Raw genomic sequence first — 21,130 nt, forward strand, 5'->3', positions numbered from 1 at the left:
TCCACCGACCGCGAGACGGTAAGCCCTCTGCACTTACTCTCTCAGAGTCTCTCTTACCTTTTGTACCATCCTCGCGAGGACTGAGAACTGGCATCTAGACTCGCGCAACAGAGCAACCAACGTATATAGTACGTACAGTGGTCGTCCCGCCCCCTGGCGTACGCCACCCTGACGATACGCGGTCACGTGGCCGTGACGCGCCTATAGCGTCCGCCAATTAAGCGAGGCGTTCAGACTCCGCACTGTCGATACGCCTCTCCTCTCAACCACCACCATCCCCAATCATGGCAGAACCGCGTAAGTCGTCACGCCTGCGGACCAAGAACAGCCAGGCTGCGGCTGCGGATAAGGAGAACGTATCTACGGCTACAGGGCCGCCTCATAAGCGTGCGCGCAAGAAAGCAGCCGATGACGGTCAGAAAGCTGGTAAAGGCAAGCGCAAGAGCACTGGAAAGCTGAGAGTACTTCTTGAAATGCCGTTGGATGTGTTGTATGAGGTGAGTGGCTTTGAATGTAGTAGGTTAATGGCCTTGCTGATCCAACGAGGGCAGATATTTGGGAGCTTGCATCCCCTCGACCTCCTCCGTCTGTCATGGACATCGAGGGAGTTCCGGCGTGTCCTAATGAACCGCTCTGCGAGGACAGTATGGATACGATCCCTCAAGAGCGTGGAAGGTATGCCCGAATGTCCGGAAGACGTTACGGAGCCGCAATGGGCGCGCCTTGCATTCTATCCTTCCTGTCATGTCGGTATTATAATTAACATGTCCAATCATGTGAGAGGCGGGTACTCACTTAAAACTCATAACTACAGTACTGCGGCGCTATGAACTGCCAAACCGTAGTCTGGTCCTGCCGTGTGCGGTGTTGCAATAAATGCATGAAGGAATAGTACGTCGAACTTAGATAGACTATCCATTGGGGAACATTACTCATGTCTACGTAGCTTTGTCGACTCCAAGCACCCGATTTTCAAACCGCTAATCCAGGTATGGAGAGACCACCTCCACACATGGATACCGAGCCATTACATTTTCAGCAAAGGTGCATATACCGCAATATCCTTCCTTTATCTATGGTCTGACCGGCGCATACAGAGAAGCACGTGTACCTGAAGAGCGAAGCGGAGGCCTTCGTGCGAAGGGTACATCCCAGACCCTCCTGGGGCGCACTAAAAGCGATTCTGAAAGAGAGGGAAGAGATAGTGATACCTCTGTACGAGGTATGTATGGTGCATCGTAGGTCCTGCAGGACTTAAAGCCGTCCAAAAGCACGCAGAAGAATGCGATGAATGGTTCGAAGAAGAAAAGGAGAAGCGAGCTCTTGAGTTGGATGAAGTACGCAGCGCCCGTCGTCAAGCGTGAGTCATCCCCCGCGCTGCCATGGACAGATTAGATGAATGATTTCCCTTCATCAGGGTTGTCGCGAAATTATACGAAGCAGGCTACGGAGAGGAGCTGACTGCTCTCATGAACTACGATATAGATTCGTTCATGGACCACCCACTGGTCTCCCAGCCTAAAGAGCTCACCGAACGAAGTAAGTAGTCTGAGACCTGTCTCAATCTCTGATATCCGTAATATTCGCTCTCTTCGCTCTAGTTTGGAACAACATCCAGGGACCGCTGATAAAATGGATGGAAGAGAAGAAGCTCCAGCGACTAGAGCACGATCGCATTGAGGCAATGTTGATGCGGGACGCCATGGCGGCCGACCTTTACGAGGAATGGCTGAGGACGCAGTCGCCAGTGGAGGCGTATCCTTCCATTGCGGACGTCCTTCTCATGAAGGAGTTCAACGACATCATTCTGCAGCCCGCCGATATTGACGTCACAGCCGCAGACTTCGCTCCTGCTATGGGCGCTCTGCCTCGCCTGGTCGAAGAATGGAGAGAGAAAACGGGACTGAAGCTTTGCGAGCTGATGTCCCGCGAAGAAGGGCAGGACGAAGAAGCCCTGAATGTCCCTCGTCGTTTGGAATTGGCTACTACCATATTTCGATGCACGTCATGCCGGGATTTCATAAACTATCCACGGGCCCTCTCCCACAAGTGCTTGACGCGCCCTCGATATGCGAATCCCAAGAGAGGCTATTGCGCGAAGGAGGCTGGTGAAAAGCAGAGCGACCTTATGCTTCGATGGGGGACTCTGGAACATGAGCCGTGGAACTATGACGGCAACGGCCTGCTCTTCGCCGATAAGGCTTCTGACCTGGTGAAACAGTTGGTTGAGTCCTGTGGACTTGACCCGGACACAACGACAAGGGAGGAGATGAACGAGAGGAACGATAGATTTGCGTGCATGACTTGTGTGACGGGAGGGAGTCGCCCGCATACCGTCATGTCCTGGAATACCGCGGTACGCCGTCTCTACTCCGCGTTTTATCTGTTTTACTCGATCTAACATATTTTCTTCCGGGACGTTCAGGTTGAACATAGATTAAGAGACCACGCCGAACTGGAGGACTTCAAGGGCTTCGTTCATCTTACTCCTCAAGATGCCAGGCATGCTAGAGAGCTAGAACGACCACGAGGTTTCGTACCTTTCGAATGGATGGACAACAGACCTGGGATACACCCCATGTACTGGCACTGCACCTTTTGTCGAGAGAACATTCTCGAGACTCGACAGGCGGGGCTTGTCGCCCATATGCAAGGGTGAGTGCGCATCTCGGAAAGTCCGTCCATTCTCATTGAGTAAACATGCTCCCCAGCCATGGAGTCGGTGCAGATGCCGATATGAGGCAGTACCTCTACAACCACCCGGATGCGCCTGCATATTGGTGTCCTGTCCCAATTAAAATGAAGGTGAAAGAGACGCCAGTGCCAACATTATGAACATAGACGAGATCGGGCAAGACCCTCGCTGGTGCACGTTGCATATGTGTATTAGTCCACTGTTTCAGAAGTGTAATAATGATACTGCCATATTGCAAAAGGAGAGTATGCTTTTGTCATACGCCTCATATGTTACTGAAGGGTGCCAGTGGCATCTCAGTCCCCTTCATGCGTGGTATATGCTCCCTGGGCCGCAAACCAGACAGGGCCTCTGATTTCAGAGAGGTATACATCTCTCATATGCGACACGAGCCCGGTATGAGCCGCTACGGAGCATATCGCCGCCAGGCCCCGTCACACACTCGGCCATAATGCGTTTTCGTCTCGGAAATCGTGCATTTCAAACGGCAGCGGCAACAGGTGGATCCTTCATCTTCATCTCGACACTCGGTGGCCACGAACACGCATTCGAATCAGGATCATGATAAGCGTAGTCTTTCACATCCGCATCCACACTGACTCCGTGACTGAAGAACAACGGTGTGAGACGGTCAGAACCACGCGAGGTAAGGGAGCTACTCACCGGTGCATGTGTGCCAGAACCACCTCAGCGTCGTTACGTAAAAAGGGGGGGCACATCAACTTGCGACAAACGATGCAATGCCAGTCTTGCGGGAGCCGTCCGGGTCTGTCGGACAACCAAGGGAAAGGCCAACGGCGGCATAAGGCAAGTTGCAGATCTATCGAGTCTCGAGGAGACAGGCGAACGAATCCTCTGAGTTTCCCCCTGCTTTCATACTGATGCACACCGAGCCGCACCTTGAGACCCGTAGTGAGCTTGAGTGAGATCACTCAGGGTAAGGGTAGGACGTACTGCTACATTCCACGTCACAATTGTTTGCTCACGCTCGGACCCCTCGCACGCAAACCTATCACTGCGGTCGTCCATCTCGTTCTTCGTTGTCACCCCCGGGTCGAGGCTGCATGCAACGACCAACCGTCTCGCGACCTCCGAAGCACCCTCGTCGAACTGCAGTCTGTGGCTGTCGCAATTCCACGGCGCGCAGCGCAGCGCCACCCATCTGAATCTCATGTCACTTTGTCCCCCACTGAGAAGGTCCTGGCCGAGATAACTCAGCTTCGTTGTGCACGCGTGGAAGAGCGCCCGAGGGTAGTGTATGAGCTCAGTGCACATCTTGCATCGGAATATGGTTGTAGCCAATTCCAAGTGACGGGGGTCCTTCCAGACCTGTTCTTCCTCGTCTTCCTCGTGAGGCATCAGTTTGCAGAGCTTGAGCTTGATTTCGGTTCTCCACTCCTCCACTAGCCGAGGTAGGGACTCTATAGCCGGGACAAAGTCCTCCTCGCTGACTTCAACATTTAATCGCCGGGAAAGAATCTCGCTGAACTCCTTCATCAAGCAGACGTCCGCAACAGAGGGGAATGGGTCCACTGGGGACTGCAACTCCAGCCATTCCTGGTATAGGGCGGATACTATGGCGTCGTGAGCGAGCATAGTGTTCTTGCGTATTGCCTCCGCCACTTCGAGTGACTTCTCTTGTACAAATTCTATGACCTCGTCCTTGATGTTGTTCCAAACTAAAGCAGAGATCGTGAGCGTCGCTGCAGGTCTGGCAGTATAGCCTCCAGGGCACTTACTACGCTCAGTGAGTTCTTTGGGCTGCGAAACGAGCGGGTGCTCCGTTAAGGAAGAGACATCGTACTCGCTGATAGCTTGAACCTCCGGCGCCAGACCCATGCCAAAGAGTTTGTGGAGAATCTTGTGAAATTAAGGCTAAATCGTCCACCTGTTGGTGATTGAGATAGCATGTACGACTTACGCTTCACGGCGAGCATCGCGTAGCCTCTCTAACTCCATACTCCGTTTTCTCTTCTCGGATTGCAGCCATGCCTCGCATTGGTCCGCGTGCTTCGAGATACATCAATCTTAGACCGAAACAAATCCATAATACATACCTCCATCAATGATTGAATTTTCTCTGACCTTTCATCAAGAATGTCGCCGAGTTCGTCTGGGGTCCGTTCTGACTGCAGCAACCGCATAATCTCCCCCGCGTCGCTCCTAAGAAACAGCAGTCTATCTACCGAAAAAAAATGTAAGGGGGCAATTTATGGATGGATGGATAGATCCACCCGCCTTTTGAATCGATATAATGGCTGCGCATGAATGAAGAGAGGTCCTGCCGGAGACCTGCAGGTAACCGATAGAATATGTAGGTATCCGACTCGACAAACCTAGGCGCACATACGTTAGACGAGAATACCACGAGTGAAGCACAACATCACGTACTGTTCCTTGAGGCATTTATTGCATGATCTGATACGACATGTCCAGACAACAGTCTGGCAGTTTACGGCCCCGCAGTACTGGAGTATAATACAATATCAGGACCAGCCCAAGACACCCTAGTTCAATAACGACGTGGCAGTGGGGATAGAACGCGAGGTACGCCCACTGGGGCTCAGTCAAGTCCTCCGGACGATCAGGCAGACCTTCAACGTTCTGGGATCCATGCCGCACGCGCAGAGCGGTGCATCACGGTACGTCGGAGCTCCTTCGCCGTCCATGACAAGCGAAGTAAGTCGAGAGGATGCAACTTCCCGAGTATCTGCAAACATTGCGAGATGACGCCTGCAAGCCCTATATGGCTTGCCTGATACGCGTACCTCGTACAGAACATCCAGGGGCATCTCCAGGAGCAGCCTGAGTTTTCCTTTCTTCCTCTTGCTATTTTTGTCGGTTTGCTTGTCTCCGTGGTCACCGGCCGCGTTCTGCCTTTTGCCCTTGACGGTACCAGTATTCTCTTCGCCGACAGTGTCCTTGTCCTTCGCCGTGCGCCGCAAAGATTTGCGAGTTTCTACCATGGTGATGGTGGTCGAGAGCAGAACGCGCAAGTGTATACCCTAAACCTGGCATAACCCGTGAATATATGCGCTCTCGAGTATATGCGCGTCGCGGTCACGTGATTACATATATTCCGGTGGATGACGACATTCTGCAGTCCTCAGAGGCTAAATTCGGAAGGCATACTACCTATTATGGTAGGATCACGGATATGTTCTTCTCGTTTTCACGCTCGACTTTTGTCAACCAAAGACTTCTCCTTCACGCCCGACCGAATATAATAAGCCTTTCCCTCCGATGGGAGGTCATATGCTCTTTGTCTCCTTCCACTTCTGAATCGATGCCGTTTGCTCGCCTGCACGCTTGTTGAGCCCGCGTTTCTTTGGTAAACGATACATCATACTATCCTCACTTAGTGCTCTCTCTACTATCCGGCTTGTTTGGACGAAATTCACAAAACTCATGGTCGCACAAGTTGAGGTCTTGTGATACTATCACCCGAGGTATCGGGGGTCTTGGATCCTTACCCACTTCGATCATCATCGGTCTTCCTCGGACTTGGACATGCACTTGAATGTGCCATGAACTCCGTTCTATGCCTGTCTGCACCTGTATATCTCTTCATTCGACGTGTCGTGCATGTTCTTTCAGCTCTCTCAATCTCCAACCAGTATGTCTTGCTGCAGAGTGGCAAAGGGAAAGTGGACACCGGCGTTCTGAATATCCAAGTAAACAAGGAGAAAGCGTTCAATACCGCAGGGGGCATACCAGGTAAGAGCGCGTTCACGTTGGAGGAAGGTTTTATACACATCGAAGACGTATGGCACCTCTCAGCGTCACTCATATCGCTTATGAGCAGATGGTCCTGCGACATTGTCATCGTCCAAGGACGTTTCTCCGTCTACTGACGGCAATGTAACGAATCATCATGAGAACAATGAATCGAGAGACAGGTCACCGGACCCAACACCAGAACCAGGACGTCCGAGTGAGGATACAAAGCGGCTTGATACAATCCATCAGCTGTTACAGAATCCAGTCCTGTACGATCCCATACGGACGCCCCGCCATCCCATAGCACTGTGCCATGGTGAGTGATCTCTTATGACGTCCGAAGACGCGTTTTCATGTGGCGCTCCACAGGACTCTATGGATTCGATGTCCGAGGCCCATCCTCGTTCCCCAGCTTGCAAATGCACTACTGGTCGAACGTTCTACAGATTCTCAAGAAAAAGGTCGGAGCCGAGGTGATCGTTACCTCCGTCCCTGCGTGCGTCGTTTCCGTTGAATATAAATAATTCGGCTGATTGCTGACTGAGTTTCTAGAACAGGCTCCATAGCTTCACGCGCAGAGAACCTTGACAGAGCCCTCAAGGACCGAGCACGAGGCAAAGGGATCAATTTCATGGCGCATTCCATGGGGGGGCTTGACTGTCGGCATTTGATTTCGCACATCAAGCCTAGGGATTACACGCCCGTGTCACTTACGACTGTAGCGACACCCCATCGCGGAAGTCCGTTCATGGATTGGTGTGCGGTTAGTTCGGTGTAATGTTTCCTCACCGGCATGCCTAAATAGTCCGTCACCCAGGAGCGCATTGGTATCGGTAAACTCAAGCGCCAGGAGCAACAACGATTAAAGGCTGAGGAATCGACTGCCCAGTCGGAACTGGATCCGCTTGATGCCTCCTCTGCTGCAGAAAAGCACACGCCACCCCCACGCTCCCCATCTCCCCTCTCCATTTCTTTATTCCCTTCCTCCTTCACCACCTTTCTCATGTCCATCCTCGACTCGCCGGCTTACGCGAACCTGACCTCCACCTATCTCAACGAGATATTCAATCCTACCACCCCAGATGATCCGCGGGTCAAATACTTTAGCGTCGCGGCGCGGATCCAGAACGTGGCCATTTGGCACCCGTTTTGGCTACCTAAAATGGTGCTGGACGGTGTAGAGCAAAGGGAGCGCCAGCAGCTGCGGAAGGAGGGAGAGGAGATGCTGAGGCAGCGCGGATGGACGAGGGAGGACTACGTGCGGATGGAGGGGCGCCCGCCAATATGGGAACGCGAGGACGAGTGGGGAAATGACGGGCTCGTGACTGTTCAGAGTGCGCGGTGGGGTGAGTTCCTAGGGATCATGGAAGGCTGCGATCATTGGCATATCCGCGGCGCGCGGGGATTGGAGCTCGATATCGATATACCGAACGTGTCGTTTGGGATTGGGAACAGCTTTGGCGAGGGATGGAGTTTGTCGGATTGGACCCGGTTCGTGACAGCATGGCGGAAGGAGGAGAAGAAAAAGGAGACCGAGAAGAAGAAAGAGAATGGTAAGGTGAAGAAAATCGAGAAAAAGGAAAGAGAGGAGACGCTGTCGAAGGCGGTGGAAGCCAGTCAGAAGGAGAAGGAGAGACGAGCGCGAGAGGCGGATGACCATGACGATGATTTCCTCAAGTCCTCGACGGATAAATTGTCCGCGGTGTTCGACTGGCTTGTCGAGCAGGTACCTACACCTGCCAGGGCTGGTGTCAGTCCACTTGCCTCATCGTCTCGCGGCGCGTCTGCGTCGCCCGACGAGAAGAGTGCGCGGGAGCAGAGCAAGAAAAGCAAGAAACCGTCGGTCAAAAACGAGCTCGAGACGAAGGAGGACCTAGAACGATTTTATGTCGCTCTTTCGAGGAAGTTGTATGATGAAGGGCTGTAGCAGCAGATCCACTGTGTACATAAATAATATCTTGTAATCCCTGTTCACATATAATACACGCATCTAGGCTTATGTAGTAGATCAATATAGGACTCATATCTGTTTCGATATCTTGTTCCGGCTTTTGTGTACACTGAGAGGACATCAGTTGGAAGAATTGCGACAGTTGGAAAGATTCAATCGCTATACCCAGTGCAACAATTCAGACAAGATCGACAAAATCATCCACAGGCTCGTGTTCAGTGTCCGAGAGACCTTGAGGGTATCTTCTCCCGGGCCCATTGGGCCGTCTCTAGTCTTGCATTCAATGAGGGATCCAATGCCTCGAACTTCCAGGACTCTTCCGGGTCCTCTGGGAGGTATATTCCCAAGGCAGCGAGGGAGAGGTACGTATGAAATGGATCTACAGTTCATCAAGATGTTGAGGATCACGCCTGGCAGCCATAACGGTGCGCATACCAGAATGTTCGCCAGGGGCTTTGGCAATCCCCCCGAATTTGAACTGGCACTTCGCCAAGAACGAAGCCAGAGGACCAGTATCCACCAGGCCTTTCACGTCTAATATCTGCAAAGGGGTACGGCCAACTCAGTGAGGTTCAACACTTGTAGCAGCAGATCGGGGTTACCTGGAGAGAGGCGCCACACCAGAAACAATAACACGCGTCCGGATCCTTTTCCGTGCGCCCACGGAATCCGCCCAATGACTCTTGGTTGTGGACGAGCCATCGGATTGTCTGCCGCCGTTGGGCCTGTGTGAGTCCGCTAAGGGATAGAGAAGTTGAATGGGGAGCGCTGAGGGCTAGGTGTATGGCTGCGAGAGCGCAGTAGGTTGTCCCTCCTGGATCGGGCGTCAGGACGATCTTCCGGACCATAACTCAGACGTACCCACCTTGTGCTTCGGCATACGGCTCCTGACCGTACCCGCCCTCGTATGTCTGAAGAAGAGTCAGAAACGTGTTCCGGAGGGGATGATAGTAACCTACCCGGCATTTGCTGATGAACGACAATGCGCGGGGGACGTCTATGCCCGACCAGTCGTCCAACATGCTGCTGATGGCGAATGCGCAGTACACCGATCTCAAGTCGGATTCCGTGCTATTAGGGTAACTGCAGAAGCTGCCGTCTTCGCGCTGGCAGCTCCGGAGGAACGTCAGCAGACCCTGCCGGTGGAGGCGGGCGAAGTCGTCCCTCAGGATAGAGAGCGAAAGCAGCGCAGTGTAAGTCATTATCAGGTGTGGCGTGTCATATTCGGAGTATTCTGCCTAAGTACCCTATCAATAGCTTGGCTATTCCGTAGGGAGTGAACGTACGCTCTGGGAACCTGCCCCTGTCATGAAGGGGCTTGGTCGAAAGCCTGCACCGTACTTCCCGCCTGCGATTATAGAACGGTCAGCATTAGTTAGCACTTTGGAATAGCACAACGGACTGGCATGCTGTTGCCATATCCATTCCTTCCAGCTTTCTCGATCCGCATCAGTGCTCTTTGACTCCAGTACTCCAAGCAGGTCAAGGGACCCAAGGCAATAGAACACCAACGCCAAACTTGATTTGCACATCGATTCAGAGTGCGTTTCACACATTGGAAAAACTGGGGCCTACCGAGACGAATCCATCTCCGTCTGCGAGGACGGCAATCCCGACAGACATCGTATGCAATGCAATGCATGTGCGTTGCGAGATAATTTGGGCAAGGGCTCCGGGGATTCCGCCATCGTCTTCGTCTGCAAGTATCACGTCGCTACGTGATACAAGACTGAGAGCGGGATGGTAACAGGTAGAAATATGTCTCGCAAGAGGACCGTTTAGATTCATGATGATATACCTCGCAAGTCGTGGCAGTATCCTCGTTGTACGATCCCGCACATCGGATCGACAGCTAAGAAGACGCTCTACGCATCGAGCGCCCAGCAAACACGACTGGTCGTAGGATACGTTTGCACAATAAGATTCTCATCAGAGTAAGCGGATCGGACAGAACATTGCATGCAGGCCTTTATGAATGCGTCCGAGCCGACTATGTGTGGCACAGCGGCTCAGAGCCTAAACAGCAGTGGGTCAAGAAAGATCGTCGCGTTGTGATAGTAGCACCAGAAAGCGGATAGGCAAATACGTTATGTAAAAAGGGCGGGTGTAATACAGATACAATTGTTCGAGTGGAAAACGAGTGAGCGCGCCTGACAGAGAAAGAGCAGAGCGTGCAGACACACAACATTACGATAGCGCCGCGGTTATCCCCATTAAACAGCATCGGCAGCGCCCCTCACATCGACGTGACGATCGCCGGAAGGTTAGCCCTCGTTTGCGGTAGCTGCTGCGGCTGGGACTGCGTTGGCATCTGGAGGGTCAGGCCAGGCGCGAACGCGGGGTGCGCCTTCTCCTCCAGATCCGCGTACATGACCATCATGTCCTTGCGGCCCTTTTCCCAGTTCTCCGGATCCCAGTAGGTGTACGTCCCGGACTCCCCGCCGTTGACCTTCACAGAGTTCTGCTGGCCCGCCTCCTTCGTGAGCCATAGCCGCAGCTCCTTGTGGTACCGCCAATTGCGGTTATACCTGTCAATGCAAAAAGACCGCCGTGAGTGCGATGAAAACGGTCGGTCAGGAAAGGGTGACCCACAATTCCTGCGCGGCAACCTCCTGCATGGCATCCCGCGGAGACGAGTAGAACATGAAAAATAACGTCTCGTCACTGAATGCCTGAGCCTTGGCAGGCCCCGGTGGCGGAGGGTGTACGCTATAGCAGGCTGGTAAATGGAAGTCGGGCTCTACCGTATGCGCCGCTGATGAATCCGCCCAGGGCGTGATGAACGTCGAGTACAGATTTCTATCCACCGATCAGATCACACAAAGCGCACGAGATGTCAAGACATACCCAGTATTCGTCATATCCATCCCCATCGTCCCTAAATCTGTACCCACCGTTAGCATGCTCTGGTCCAGATCCGCATTCTTTATCATGGCTATTAGCCCTAATAGCCCCCACCGGTCCGCCGGAGACATTAGCACTTGTTGCGCAGGGGTCTGTGGCACGCCTCCCTGCGCATGTGCAGCATCAGCAGCTGGTGTCCCGTTCCCTAGATAGGGCGTCTGCTGTGCCTGCTGGCCTGCGCCTGGCGCTGGGTGGTGGCCCGCGATTGGCTGCTGGACATAGGAGGTTGGGGGAGGCACGCCCGGCGGTGCGTTTAGATGCTGCTGAGAGGGCTGCTGTGGTAGGTGGTTTGGCGCTGAATTGTGACCGCCGCCGTTTTGCTGCAATGACTGTGTCGGATACGAGCCCGCGCCCGCTGCAGCTGGTGTTTGGGAGCCACCGTTCGGGTTAGGGGAGTTCCATGCTGGGTGATTTGACTGGTTCAGCTTCATTGCGTAGTTCTGCAGTAACAAGGAGCAAGCGTGGCGTGCGAGAAGCAGAACGAATCAATTATCCAGCCTACTCCATCCATACGGGAAACATAGCGTACCCGTTGCTTTTCTGCTTCCGACTGGAACCCGGAATGTAAGTTTCGAGACGCACCCAGATTTAATAGCCCTGGTTGCTGCTGCCCTGCCTGCGATGGCGTAGAAGCCACGCCACCTAGCGAACCCAACAATGTCTGCCGCTGCTGATCGCTATTTTGCTGACCGAACCCGTTAAGCCCTGGTGGGTGACCTTCTTGATTCGGTTGACTCGGGTGTGCCGATTGTTGCGTTTGTGATGTCTGGGGTTGCCCACTTAGCGCGGGGAAGTCGTCCGGCGTAAAGTCGCGGTTCTGGTTCCCTCCTGACGTGCTCGATGAACCCTGTCCGCCCACCCCACCCAAGGCCACCCCCGTCCCTGCCTGACTCGCGTAGCTAGCACCTCCTGTCGCGCCGGTTGCCGTGCTATTCGATGTGGCCGCCGACCCAGTGGTAGTCGAACCGAGTGCTGGGAAGTCGTTCGGATCCAGGCCGACTTCGCTCGCTGACGACACCGAGGGTGCCGTGCCTAGGGTTGAAGGTGCGGTCTGAGGCGCCAGGTGCGGGGGTAAACTCGTGCTCGTATTGTTCGACGGTTGTGTTGTCGTCTGCTGGGTGTGTGGCATGCTCGTCTGTTGGTGCTGGTGGGTTTGTGGCTGCTGCTGTGTCTGCTGCTGCTGCAGCGCGCTGCCGAACGGGAATGTGCTCTGCGCGCGCTGCTGGATGAAGTTCGGTGATGGCTGCGAGACCATGCTCTGTGGCGTGCGGTGGTTTGGTAGGTTTGGGTAGCCCTGCATGACGTTCCTTGGTGGGAGGCCGAATGAGGGAGGATATGGGCCGCGGAAGTGGCCAGCTAGGCCCGGAGTGGGCGCTAGACTCGGTGGCCGCTGGGGTGGTTGTGGTTGACCTGGACGCACGGTGAATAACGCTTGTCTACTCTGCGCCGAAGTCCAGCGGTTACCTCGATTCATTGCGTGCCGCCTACTCAAGAGTAAAGCTCCGAAAAGATACTTCCAGGGAATTTTGTTAGACTTTCCTCCGCAAAGCGCGTATAGCCGTGGTACCAGCTCACCAGAAACAAGCCGAACCAGGTATTACTCGTTTGCTGCAGCGCACAGTTGACGCTTCTTTGGCCTCTCCGCGAAACCGCCTGTACCCACGTAGGACGCTTAATTCACAACTAAAAAGGCGTGCATCAAACGCATATCCGGATGTAAAGCCACAGGAACATACAAGATTTAGAGCTCAGAGAACTGGTAGACGCAGCTGTGTCAGTGTAATTGTCGACTTGCACTCAGGCTACGACGCCTAAGGGACACGGGGACCGGCCGGCCACAGCCAATTTGGGGCCGGAGATTACATAATATTTGGCTACATATGGATATGCTTGCCGAAAGCGACGTTTTCGGTCCTCTCTGAGTCTCGGTCAAGACGTTGTTTCCTGCCGCGTTTGCGACTCTTGTCTACGACTGTAGTCGCGTTACGCATGTCGAGAGACCACCCTCTAGGAGATTGGTTTCGGTGTTTAACCCTTGCAAGCAAGCGACACGCGCTCGGGAACAAGGGATCCAACTGTACCCCCAGGCTGTGGCGACGAAGGTGCATCCTCCTTTGGACGTTCCGAGGGTAGCTGTCGTCGTTGAGTTGATTCTTCGATTGGATTTCATTAATGCCTGGGTGAAGCGAGGAGGTCGGGCGTCGTTGCTTGTGGCCATATTTCGCGCAATAACCAAGTCAAGCATTGGACGTCGATACACCGCTGTCCAATCGTACAGCACTGCGTTCCTCGCATAATTGAAGAGACGCTGTCTACGCCTCCAAAGTAGGACAGTATCACGACTCTGCATACTTTCTGCCAACCCGTCTCATCCAGAGACACGCTGGTGAACTGAAGGTCGGATAATACACTATGTCCACCTCTTGAACGGGGACATGGACACTGCTCATGTCCAACATCATTGGTATGTTGCTATGCTTTGTTCCGAAGAGACTGCAGGCCTGTGGGTAGAACCATGGGTTTCGTCAATACGACGTTTGGTAATGAGTGCCGCTGCATATATTGCTGGAGCCCCTGGGACAACAACTCAAGTCATCTGCTCGAGAAGTCTGCAGACAACTCTGTTCATTGCTGATGCATCACTCATAACGGTGAACAGCTCGAGATCTCCAAGCGGCTGCCCTCATTATTCCTTTCGTTGCGCTGAACAGCTTGATAGCGTCGATATTTCGATCAGCAGGGCCCTGCGGCTGCGCGGCATGGATCAATCGAATCGTCCGCCGGACTTGTACTACGTTCACAAGACACCTGTCCTTGGAATGGCTCGGCGGAAAGCTGCTTCTGTTTCGCTCTGCAGAAAACCCTAGGCAGTCTCGGATGGGACTTACTCGAGAAGTCTGGAAAAAAAGTCTCCACCGTTCCTTAGACCAGTGAACTGTCCGGGCAAGGTCCAAGCGCTTGCGCACGTTCATCCCTGCGTCGGGCTCAAGTGCCTGATATCGTCGGTACTCTGAGCAGCAGCTCACCACGATGGTTTGGTTATCGACGAACGAATCTTGCCCTTTGCCTAGCGGGCAAGCGGCGAAACGGCGCTCATGGGGCACTCCTCCTCGGATATCCTCGGACAGCTGCCTACACTCCGCTCTGGTAAAGCTCCTGTGTAGTTATCCCAAGGACCCAATCGAGAAGTCTTCTAGCAGCTTTGCTTGTCGATCCTTCACTACGTTGAGTAAGTGCGTGAAGTCCAACCGCCCTCCCCTCCCTCCTGCGGGTGAACCGGCAATTGCTCTTGATGACAAGGCTGTAGACTCAAAACTCGCGCTTACCCTGTCGCCGCTTCTGAAAAGCAGACCCTATCGGATGGTGCAGGCTAAGTGGACCGCTCAATCCCTGAAGCGTCGGCCGGCTAGCGGACTAAACAAAAGCAGTACCAGCGCGCCGAGATAGGCATGCAGCTGCGGCGCGCTTGCGTCGTTTTTACGATTGCACATACCTTTGGATGATTTCTCTAGAAGGCTGCCCCAAGAAGATTGGCCGCGCTGGTACGGTTCTTGCACAGCTTCACTAGACACGAGGCTCATCCATGATGGCGATTGCGTCCGTGACAGGTTTCGAGAAGTATTGGGGCAATCCATCTGCCTTCGGGCTCGGGATACAGATCACCCCAGCACCTCAGAGGCCTTGAGGACGGAGTCTCGGACGTTCAGCAACGCGCGAGCCTAATGTACATGCTGACCTACAGTGCTGGTACGTCATCTACTTCTCGATAGTTTCATTGGTTTGCTCTGTGACCACGGAAGCGGTGTCCACTCTTCATATCCCTCAATAGACTCCAGGTTAAGGTTTGCTACGTCAGAGTGAGGACCAGGGCTCACCAGATGATATGCATTTAAAGATGGCACACAGTTCGTATGCTGACCGATTCCCTCAGGCATACTGTCTCAATACAGTTGGACGTGAGGCTTCTCTTCACTTTCCGCGGCTGATATCGATGGAAATACCTCCGCGATAAGACTTTTCCCATGGCAAATACGAGCCAATGAAGCAACCCCAAGAAAGGATAAACGAAGATGCCTATGTTTTTTAGAAGAGGATGAAGCTTCTATCGTCGCCTCCAGGATATCTATCGTAAAATAGTGGTAATACGGACCCACAGGAGAACTGCTAGTAGACCTCATGACTTGGTTTTGATGCAACGTGTCTCTGCAGGACCTACGCCTTTCCCATTGCAGCTTTGGGCAATGTCGGTTAATCGGATGTTATCTCATCGAGCGTTTCCATGACCGACAACGAGACAGTCGCTCAACCAAGTTTTTCGAAACGTCCGAGAGCCCAGGTGCCCATCCCTGTGCGGCTTCTCTTCCGGGATCACATCACATCAACGACTATGGCGATTGGCCTTCGTGGAGTCTCAACCGTCGGGAACGGGTTTGTTAACGCCGTTGACATAATAGCGGAGGCTTCTCGTACAGTTTCCTATGGCTCGTGCCTCCCGAAGTCGTGGATTTCATCATATCGCGCCGCTAACTCGGTGTCAATCACGATGCTAACCCATAGATGCGCAAGTGGCTGGTTATGCCGTCCCGGAGGCGTACCATCACTTCTTATGGTGGTTGCTTTGTCTTTTACACCAGATGAAGCCAGATCTACCACCCGAGGGCCGAGGGAATCCAGATGGGCGACGGATTTAAAGGCCGGGCTCCCTCTCACATGTGGCCAGTCGATCCCCCTGGATTCCCATCCCTCGATTCTCGAAGAGCTTCGCACTCTTCTCCCGTCCATCTGATACCCTGTATATGCTATGGCTTACTCTGTCAGTCTCGTCGATGTTATCCTCGCACTCATCGCATGTATCATATTGAAACGGCTCGTCGCTCGAGCCCCCGCTCCATACCCTCCAGGTCCGAAGGGATGGCCCATTATCGGCAACCTCTTTGACATGCCTGCCGAACATAAGTGGCTTGCAGTCTCCGAATGGGCTGATAAATGGGGTATGAACCGTGTGCCTGTACCGTGGTGACTCGCGAGTAACATATCTCTAGGTGACGTTGTCTATGTAAATCTTCTGGGTCAACACTTTGTATTCTTGAACTCGACCAAGGCAGTATCGGCGCTTTTTGAAAAGAAGAGCGCTATATATTCCGATCGACCTTACTTTACAATGGGCTGTGAACTCGTTCAATGGAACTGGACTCTCGCACTCCACCAGTTCGGTGAATCCCATCGCGCAGGCCGTAGACTATTCCAGTGGTATATGGGTACCAAGTCTGCTACCGAGAAGCTGCATCCCGTCGTCGAAGAAGAATCATTCCGCTTCCTGAGGCGAATTCTGGTTCAACCGCAGGAATTGTTCGATGCTATCAGAAAGTTAGCTCTGCTCTCTCTGGATGTATGGCACTCCTCACTAACGCTTGCGATTCTTCCCGTCAGGGACGCTGGAGGCATCATACTGCGAGTCACATATAGTTATGAACCTCAGGAAGAGCATGATCCCCTGGTTGAGCTAGCCGAAGAATCGATGTCTCATTTCGCGCTCATCACTAGTCCGAACGCCTTTCTCGTGGACACCCTGCCCATCTGTGCGTCCAGTCTATAGGGTATCGTGTACACCTGATAAACCGCGCTACAGTGAAATACGTGCCGTCGTGGTTCCCGGGAGCTGGTTTCAAGAAAACCGCCGCTTGGATGTACAAATGCTCCGTCGACACTGTGGAAATACCCTTTGCATGGGTTAGGATGCAAATGGTGTGTGATGCTTCGCTTCCCGTGCAACTCTAGCTAACTGCAGGCAAGGCCGATGGGACCGCAAAACCCTCTTTCGCGTCACGTTGCCTGGAAGACGCGGGAGAACTCACGCCGACAAAGCTGCGAGATATCAAATGGACCTCGGCGTCCATGTACGCAGGTAAGCCTCTTATTACCAGTACCGCAGCAATGGCTAAGCGTAATCGGAATCAATGCAGCTGGAGCGGACACTGTAAGCATTACGCTCCCCAACAAGCTGACAGCAGCTATCCTGACAACTTCACGTCTCATCAGACCGTCGCACTCATTAATTCGTACTTCCTCGAAATGACCCTTTTCCCTGAGGCTCAGAAGAAGGCCCAAGAAGAGATTGATAGAGTCATAGGGCCTGACAGGCTCCCTGTATTGAGTGATCGACCGCTCCTCACGTATGTCGAAGCTCTGGTGAAGGAGGCATTCCGATGGCATCCAGTCGTGCCTCTTGGTAAGAAGCGATGTTCCTGGCTCTCATTATGTGTGATTAAAAGTAATTCTATTCTAGACCTTGCTCACGTCGTAACGCAAGACGATATTTGTGACGGCCATTTCATCCCGAAAGGATCTATGGTGATTGCTAACATCTGGTGCGTCGTCAGTTTCGGACAACTTGTTTAATGCGCCGCTCCTCAATTGGTCACGTTTTATTTATGCCTAGGAAACTCCTCCACGACCCAGAGACCTACTCAAATCCTATGGAGTTCAGGCCAGAAAGGTTCCTAGGTGAGAACCCGGAACGCGACCCTAGGGAGTTGTGTTTCGGATTCGGAAGACGGTACGTCTAAGTTAGGGTTGGAATGGGCTGGTGCTGACTTCAATTATCCAGGCGATGCCCTGGTAATGAGCCTCTAGTTTCACCCTCACGTGTACTTACGAAGCCACCCCCCTCTAGGTCTCAACCTAGCGGATGTATCTGTCTGGTGCGCCGTTGCGATGTCGCTGGCGGCATTCGACGTATCGAAGGCTATGGATGAGAACGGCCGTGTGATCGAACCACTAGTAGATTTCACGAGTGAGACTGTTAGGTAATGACCATTCGTCGACCAGCGTGTTGTTCTCCAGCTGATCGTCACCGCTCAGCACTGTGAAACCATTCCAATGCTCTATCAAGCCACGGTCCCGCGCTGCAGAAGCTCTAGTACTCGCAAATTCCGAGAAGACTGCCTGAGACAACCGGACACTAGGTTCATCTGCTGTTGCAGCCTTGTTGAGATTTGGCTACTTCCAGAAGTGAGCCCGATGCCAGAAGCTGAGGTGTAATATACGGAGTGATGGCAGGGACCCCATCACATTTACCGTTACTTTTTCTTGCTTAATGCTCTGTAATTCATGACGCTTCACGCCTTGTAACGCTGGAATAGTTTTCCATGCAGGAACAGATGAGATATGATTAAATCCTCAGTTAATCAGCAGTCGTGCTGCAGGCTCTATCACTTCACGAGTTGATGTCACAAGCATGTGGTCTGAGAGCACACCAAAGCGGCTGTAGAGCAATGGCACCGACGCCTCTCTGTACCATCCGGAACCTTAGATCGTGCAGTCGAGGAAGAGCTTCGGTGACGTTCAGCCGTGCCCCGTCCGGTCCAGTAGCACCTGTCCAGAAGACTTCCGCCGAGGAAGCAGCACGGGGCCATACTATCGGGTCAAGGTTTGTAGGCGAAGACTGTTCTGTCCACAGGAGCTGCTCGCCTGGATGAGGGAAGTTAATGGCCGAATGAATAGCGTTTGAGACTAATACGCAGGAGTCATTTACCTCCGAGCACCAGTGATTTCTGGGAGTCGGTCATATTAGCGAGAGGATCGAACGTGTATGACTGTAACGTATTGTTTCATCAAACATTCGTGGATTTCACCAGCTGAGGTGTACTGCATAAACTGCATACCTTCTGCCAAGTCTTGAATGGGTCGCACCAGCTCGTCCTAGTATTATAATTGTCAGTCGGCAGCCTCCAGGAGTGAAACAAACATCACGGACGCCTCCGGTGTATCACCAATCCATTCGCTGGCTCCACAATCCTGATTGAAGGTATCTGAGACGTTCTTTCCAGGAGACGACGTCCCAAGTCCCTACCAGATAGAAATAATCCGAAGGCGCCTGCACAATCCTGTAATTCTTGGCTGCTACCGCTGCAGCATTTGCCGAGCTTATCCATACCCTAGGACTTCAAGGTTAATTACGCCGCCGAAGGAAGTACGCAACCGACCTACAAGACAATCGTGTCATTGGAAAGAGTAACATTATGATCGAGGACCATTTCTGAGGAAGTTGTGAAGTCCGTCAGGCCGGCTTCGTTGTATTCCTTGCTTTGACTTTTCTTACCTTCCCAAACCACCGGTGTCTTCCCTTCTGCTATCAAGGCAGCGTGAGTAGACTGGGTGAAGTTACTCAAAGCCTCTTCCAGCGTCAAGCCCGTGCTATTCAACTCGCCCTGCGTCCGGTTATCGTCACGGTAGCACGGAATATTCAATTCGTCCCCTCCGGAGCTGAACAAAGTGCCAGGAACGGTCTTAGCCACCGCACCGAACAGCTGAGTAGTGAAGTTGACTACTGCCGGGTCTGTGAAGCGTAGTTGACCTGCTGGTGGTTCGTTGGCATAGGTTGCCCACGGTGAAGCCTGGTTGCAGGCCACATACTCGGGATGCGATGCTGCAATCGAAGTAGTATGGCCGGGCGTATCAATTTCCTGTCAAGGTGCCTGGATTATCACGCAGCCGCAGCTAGGGCTGTCAATGTCATACCAGCATCACGTCTATCCCTTTCTACGCGAGAAGCGTGTATTGAGTCAATGACTGAAATAGCTATGAAACCGAAGTGTACCTGGTTGGCGTAAGTGATGATGTCCTGTATATCTTGAGGGGTGTACACATCCTCAGACGAATACGCTCCTTGTTGGGCGAGTTCTGGGAACTCTGCCACATACAGCGGGAAGCTCTGGCTGTCAGTTATATGCCAATGGAACATGTTCAACTGCTCAAGTGTCAGAACGTGTATTCCCGCCAGTAATGGGTCCCACCTTGACCCAGCTCATAGCATCGAGCGTGCGGATGATATCTGTCGTAGGGAAACTGTCTCGATTTTTATAGAATCCCGCTAGGAATCGAATAAGAAATAGCGCACTAGTGCCTGGCGGTGTCCAACATGAAACCTCTGTAGGGCTTGGGGGTATTTCTCAGTCAGTTACACTTAGATCCTACAGAATGAGACGACGAACATAAGCCGGGGAATCTTGAATCGAGATTGGGGCTGAGGTCATGTATACTTGTCCGGCATATTCATACCAAAATTGGCTGAACGTAGTCAATCCCCGGTACAGGCCAAGGGTTGAGTTGGCCACCAGTGTGGCGGTAGATCCGTCGGCAGGTATATCAAGTTGATATCCTTCACTCCTTATGTCAATCGCCTTTACAGCTTCAGCAGATATACTGTTGACTTCCGCTCCGTCCTCCAGGGACAGCATTAGAGATGTAAGGGTGGGAGCCGACTCGATGTCTTGGGCGTCGTAGGCACCACGACCGACAACTAGGCGTTGCAACTGATCGTTAGCAAGGTACCAGTTCAACTCTTTCACGGCATCCAGAAGGTCTGCTGGCGGAGACGGTACCGATACCGTGACGTTGAACTGGGAGGGCAACTTCAAGAACGTCGACCCGGACTGCATGGACCTAGGTATCGGCCATAGTGATGCAGTCGTCCGTACAGCAGCCAAGGACAGTATCCCGAGTACGGCTAGCATAGTGACTCTCGCAGCCTCAAGCTCAGCTGAGGAACTAGGAAGAGTTGTGGGGTTTGCAGCCGAAATACCTATCGTGCGACGTTATAAGCGTAAACCGGATCATAAATAGGTTGAAGCGGGTTCAGCGGGCATCGCAGCATTCTTCAATTCTAATCCATACGACAAGGACCGGCGAATTTGATCGCCCCTATCTAACCCACAGATAGACGGGAATCTAACGCCGCGAGCCTATTACTCGTAGCAGCTTTGCCTTTAACGGACGGTTGGATTAAATCAAGGTCTGGCGAGTGCACGCCGCCCTTATTGGGCATATGTCGTGCAATTGCGAGGTACCACGAAATTCTG

At 52.9% G+C, this 21,130-nt stretch overlaps 7 protein-coding genes across 7 annotated transcripts; 3 read left to right on the forward strand and 4 right to left on the reverse strand.

Moving 5' to 3' along the window:
* Window positions 1–284: 284 nt before the first annotated feature.
* On the forward strand, window positions 285–2,988 carry GLOTRDRAFT_139298 (uncharacterized protein; the record flags this gene model as incomplete). The annotated part of the gene is made up of 10 exons (XM_007868861.1): window positions 285–497; window positions 552–746; window positions 815–891; window positions 947–1,044; window positions 1,098–1,222; window positions 1,272–1,360; window positions 1,418–1,539; window positions 1,602–2,356; window positions 2,426–2,655; window positions 2,712–2,988. The coding sequence occupies 10 exons, from the start codon at window positions 285–287 to the stop codon at window positions 2,833–2,835; spliced, it is 2,028 nt and encodes a 675-aa protein (XP_007867052.1). The 3' UTR covers window positions 2,836–2,988.
* Window positions 2,989–3,175: 187 nt separating this feature from the next.
* Window positions 3,176–5,661, reverse strand: GLOTRDRAFT_121798 (uncharacterized protein; the record flags this gene model as incomplete). The annotated part of the gene is made up of 8 exons (XM_007868862.1): window positions 3,176–3,302; window positions 3,359–3,594; window positions 3,650–4,374; window positions 4,435–4,555; window positions 4,753–4,877; window positions 5,087–5,113; window positions 5,297–5,405; window positions 5,464–5,661. The coding sequence occupies 8 exons, from the start codon at window positions 5,659–5,661 to the stop codon at window positions 3,176–3,178; spliced, it is 1,668 nt and encodes a 555-aa protein (XP_007867053.1).
* Window positions 5,662–6,222: 561 nt separating this feature from the next.
* GLOTRDRAFT_94214 (alpha/beta-hydrolase) lies at window positions 6,223–8,342 on the forward strand (the record flags this gene model as incomplete). The annotated part of the gene is made up of 5 exons (XM_007868863.1): window positions 6,223–6,412; window positions 6,501–6,731; window positions 6,785–6,911; window positions 6,968–7,178; window positions 7,221–8,342. 5 exons carry the CDS (start codon window positions 6,223–6,225, stop codon window positions 8,340–8,342), a joined length of 1,881 nt encoding a protein of 626 aa, XP_007867054.1.
* A 147-nt stretch (window positions 8,343–8,489) lies between these two features.
* On the reverse strand, window positions 8,490–10,054 carry GLOTRDRAFT_139301 (terpenoid cyclases/Protein prenyltransferase; the record flags this gene model as incomplete). The annotated part of the gene is made up of 8 exons (XM_007868864.1): window positions 8,490–8,745; window positions 8,802–8,907; window positions 8,969–9,180; window positions 9,232–9,277; window positions 9,326–9,604; window positions 9,653–9,714; window positions 9,769–9,884; window positions 9,942–10,054. The coding sequence occupies 8 exons, from the start codon at window positions 10,052–10,054 to the stop codon at window positions 8,582–8,584; spliced, it is 1,098 nt and encodes a 365-aa protein (XP_007867055.1). The 3' UTR covers window positions 8,490–8,581.
* A 548-nt stretch (window positions 10,055–10,602) lies between these two features.
* Window positions 10,603–12,923, reverse strand: GLOTRDRAFT_77574 (uncharacterized protein; the record flags this gene model as incomplete). The annotated part of the gene is made up of 6 exons (XM_007868865.1): window positions 12,846–12,923; window positions 12,735–12,783; window positions 11,784–12,680; window positions 11,214–11,631; window positions 10,959–11,165; window positions 10,603–10,894 (listed from the first exon to the last, which is right to left on the reverse strand). The coding sequence occupies exons 2-6, from the start codon at window positions 12,742–12,744 to the stop codon at window positions 10,603–10,605; spliced, it is 1,824 nt and encodes a 607-aa protein (XP_007867056.1). The 5' UTR covers window positions 12,745–12,783; window positions 12,846–12,923.
* Window positions 12,924–16,071: 3,148 nt separating this feature from the next.
* GLOTRDRAFT_43580 (cytochrome P450) lies at window positions 16,072–18,219 on the forward strand (the record flags this gene model as incomplete). Its single annotated transcript, XM_007868503.1, has 11 exons — window positions 16,072–16,261; window positions 16,313–16,637; window positions 16,701–16,849; window positions 16,900–17,015; window positions 17,064–17,175; window positions 17,234–17,247; window positions 17,310–17,499; window positions 17,557–17,638; window positions 17,710–17,826; window positions 17,930–18,076; window positions 18,132–18,219. The coding sequence occupies 11 exons, from the start codon at window positions 16,072–16,074 to the stop codon at window positions 18,217–18,219; spliced, it is 1,530 nt and encodes a 509-aa protein (XP_007866694.1).
* Window positions 18,220–18,406: 187 nt separating this feature from the next.
* Window positions 18,407–20,827, reverse strand: GLOTRDRAFT_62158 (N-acetylhexosaminidase). Its single transcript, XM_007868866.1, has 12 exons — window positions 20,264–20,827; window positions 20,170–20,207; window positions 20,066–20,117; window positions 19,870–20,019; window positions 19,791–19,811; window positions 19,372–19,735; window positions 19,260–19,308; window positions 19,123–19,207; window positions 19,027–19,067; window positions 18,935–18,971; window positions 18,805–18,865; window positions 18,407–18,740 (listed from the first exon to the last, which is right to left on the reverse strand). Exons 1-12 carry the CDS (start codon window positions 20,783–20,785, stop codon window positions 18,487–18,489), a joined length of 1,674 nt encoding a protein of 557 aa, XP_007867057.1. The 5' UTR covers window positions 20,786–20,827; the 3' UTR covers window positions 18,407–18,486.
* Between the last annotated feature and the right edge of the window lie 303 nt (window positions 20,828–21,130).

The sequence above is a fragment of the Gloeophyllum trabeum genome (assembly GCF_000344685.1).
Source record: "Gloeophyllum trabeum ATCC 11539 unplaced genomic scaffold GLOTRscaffold_00008, whole genome shotgun sequence".
NCBI classification, from domain to species: Eukaryota; Fungi; Basidiomycota; class Agaricomycetes; order Gloeophyllales; family Gloeophyllaceae; genus Gloeophyllum; species Gloeophyllum trabeum.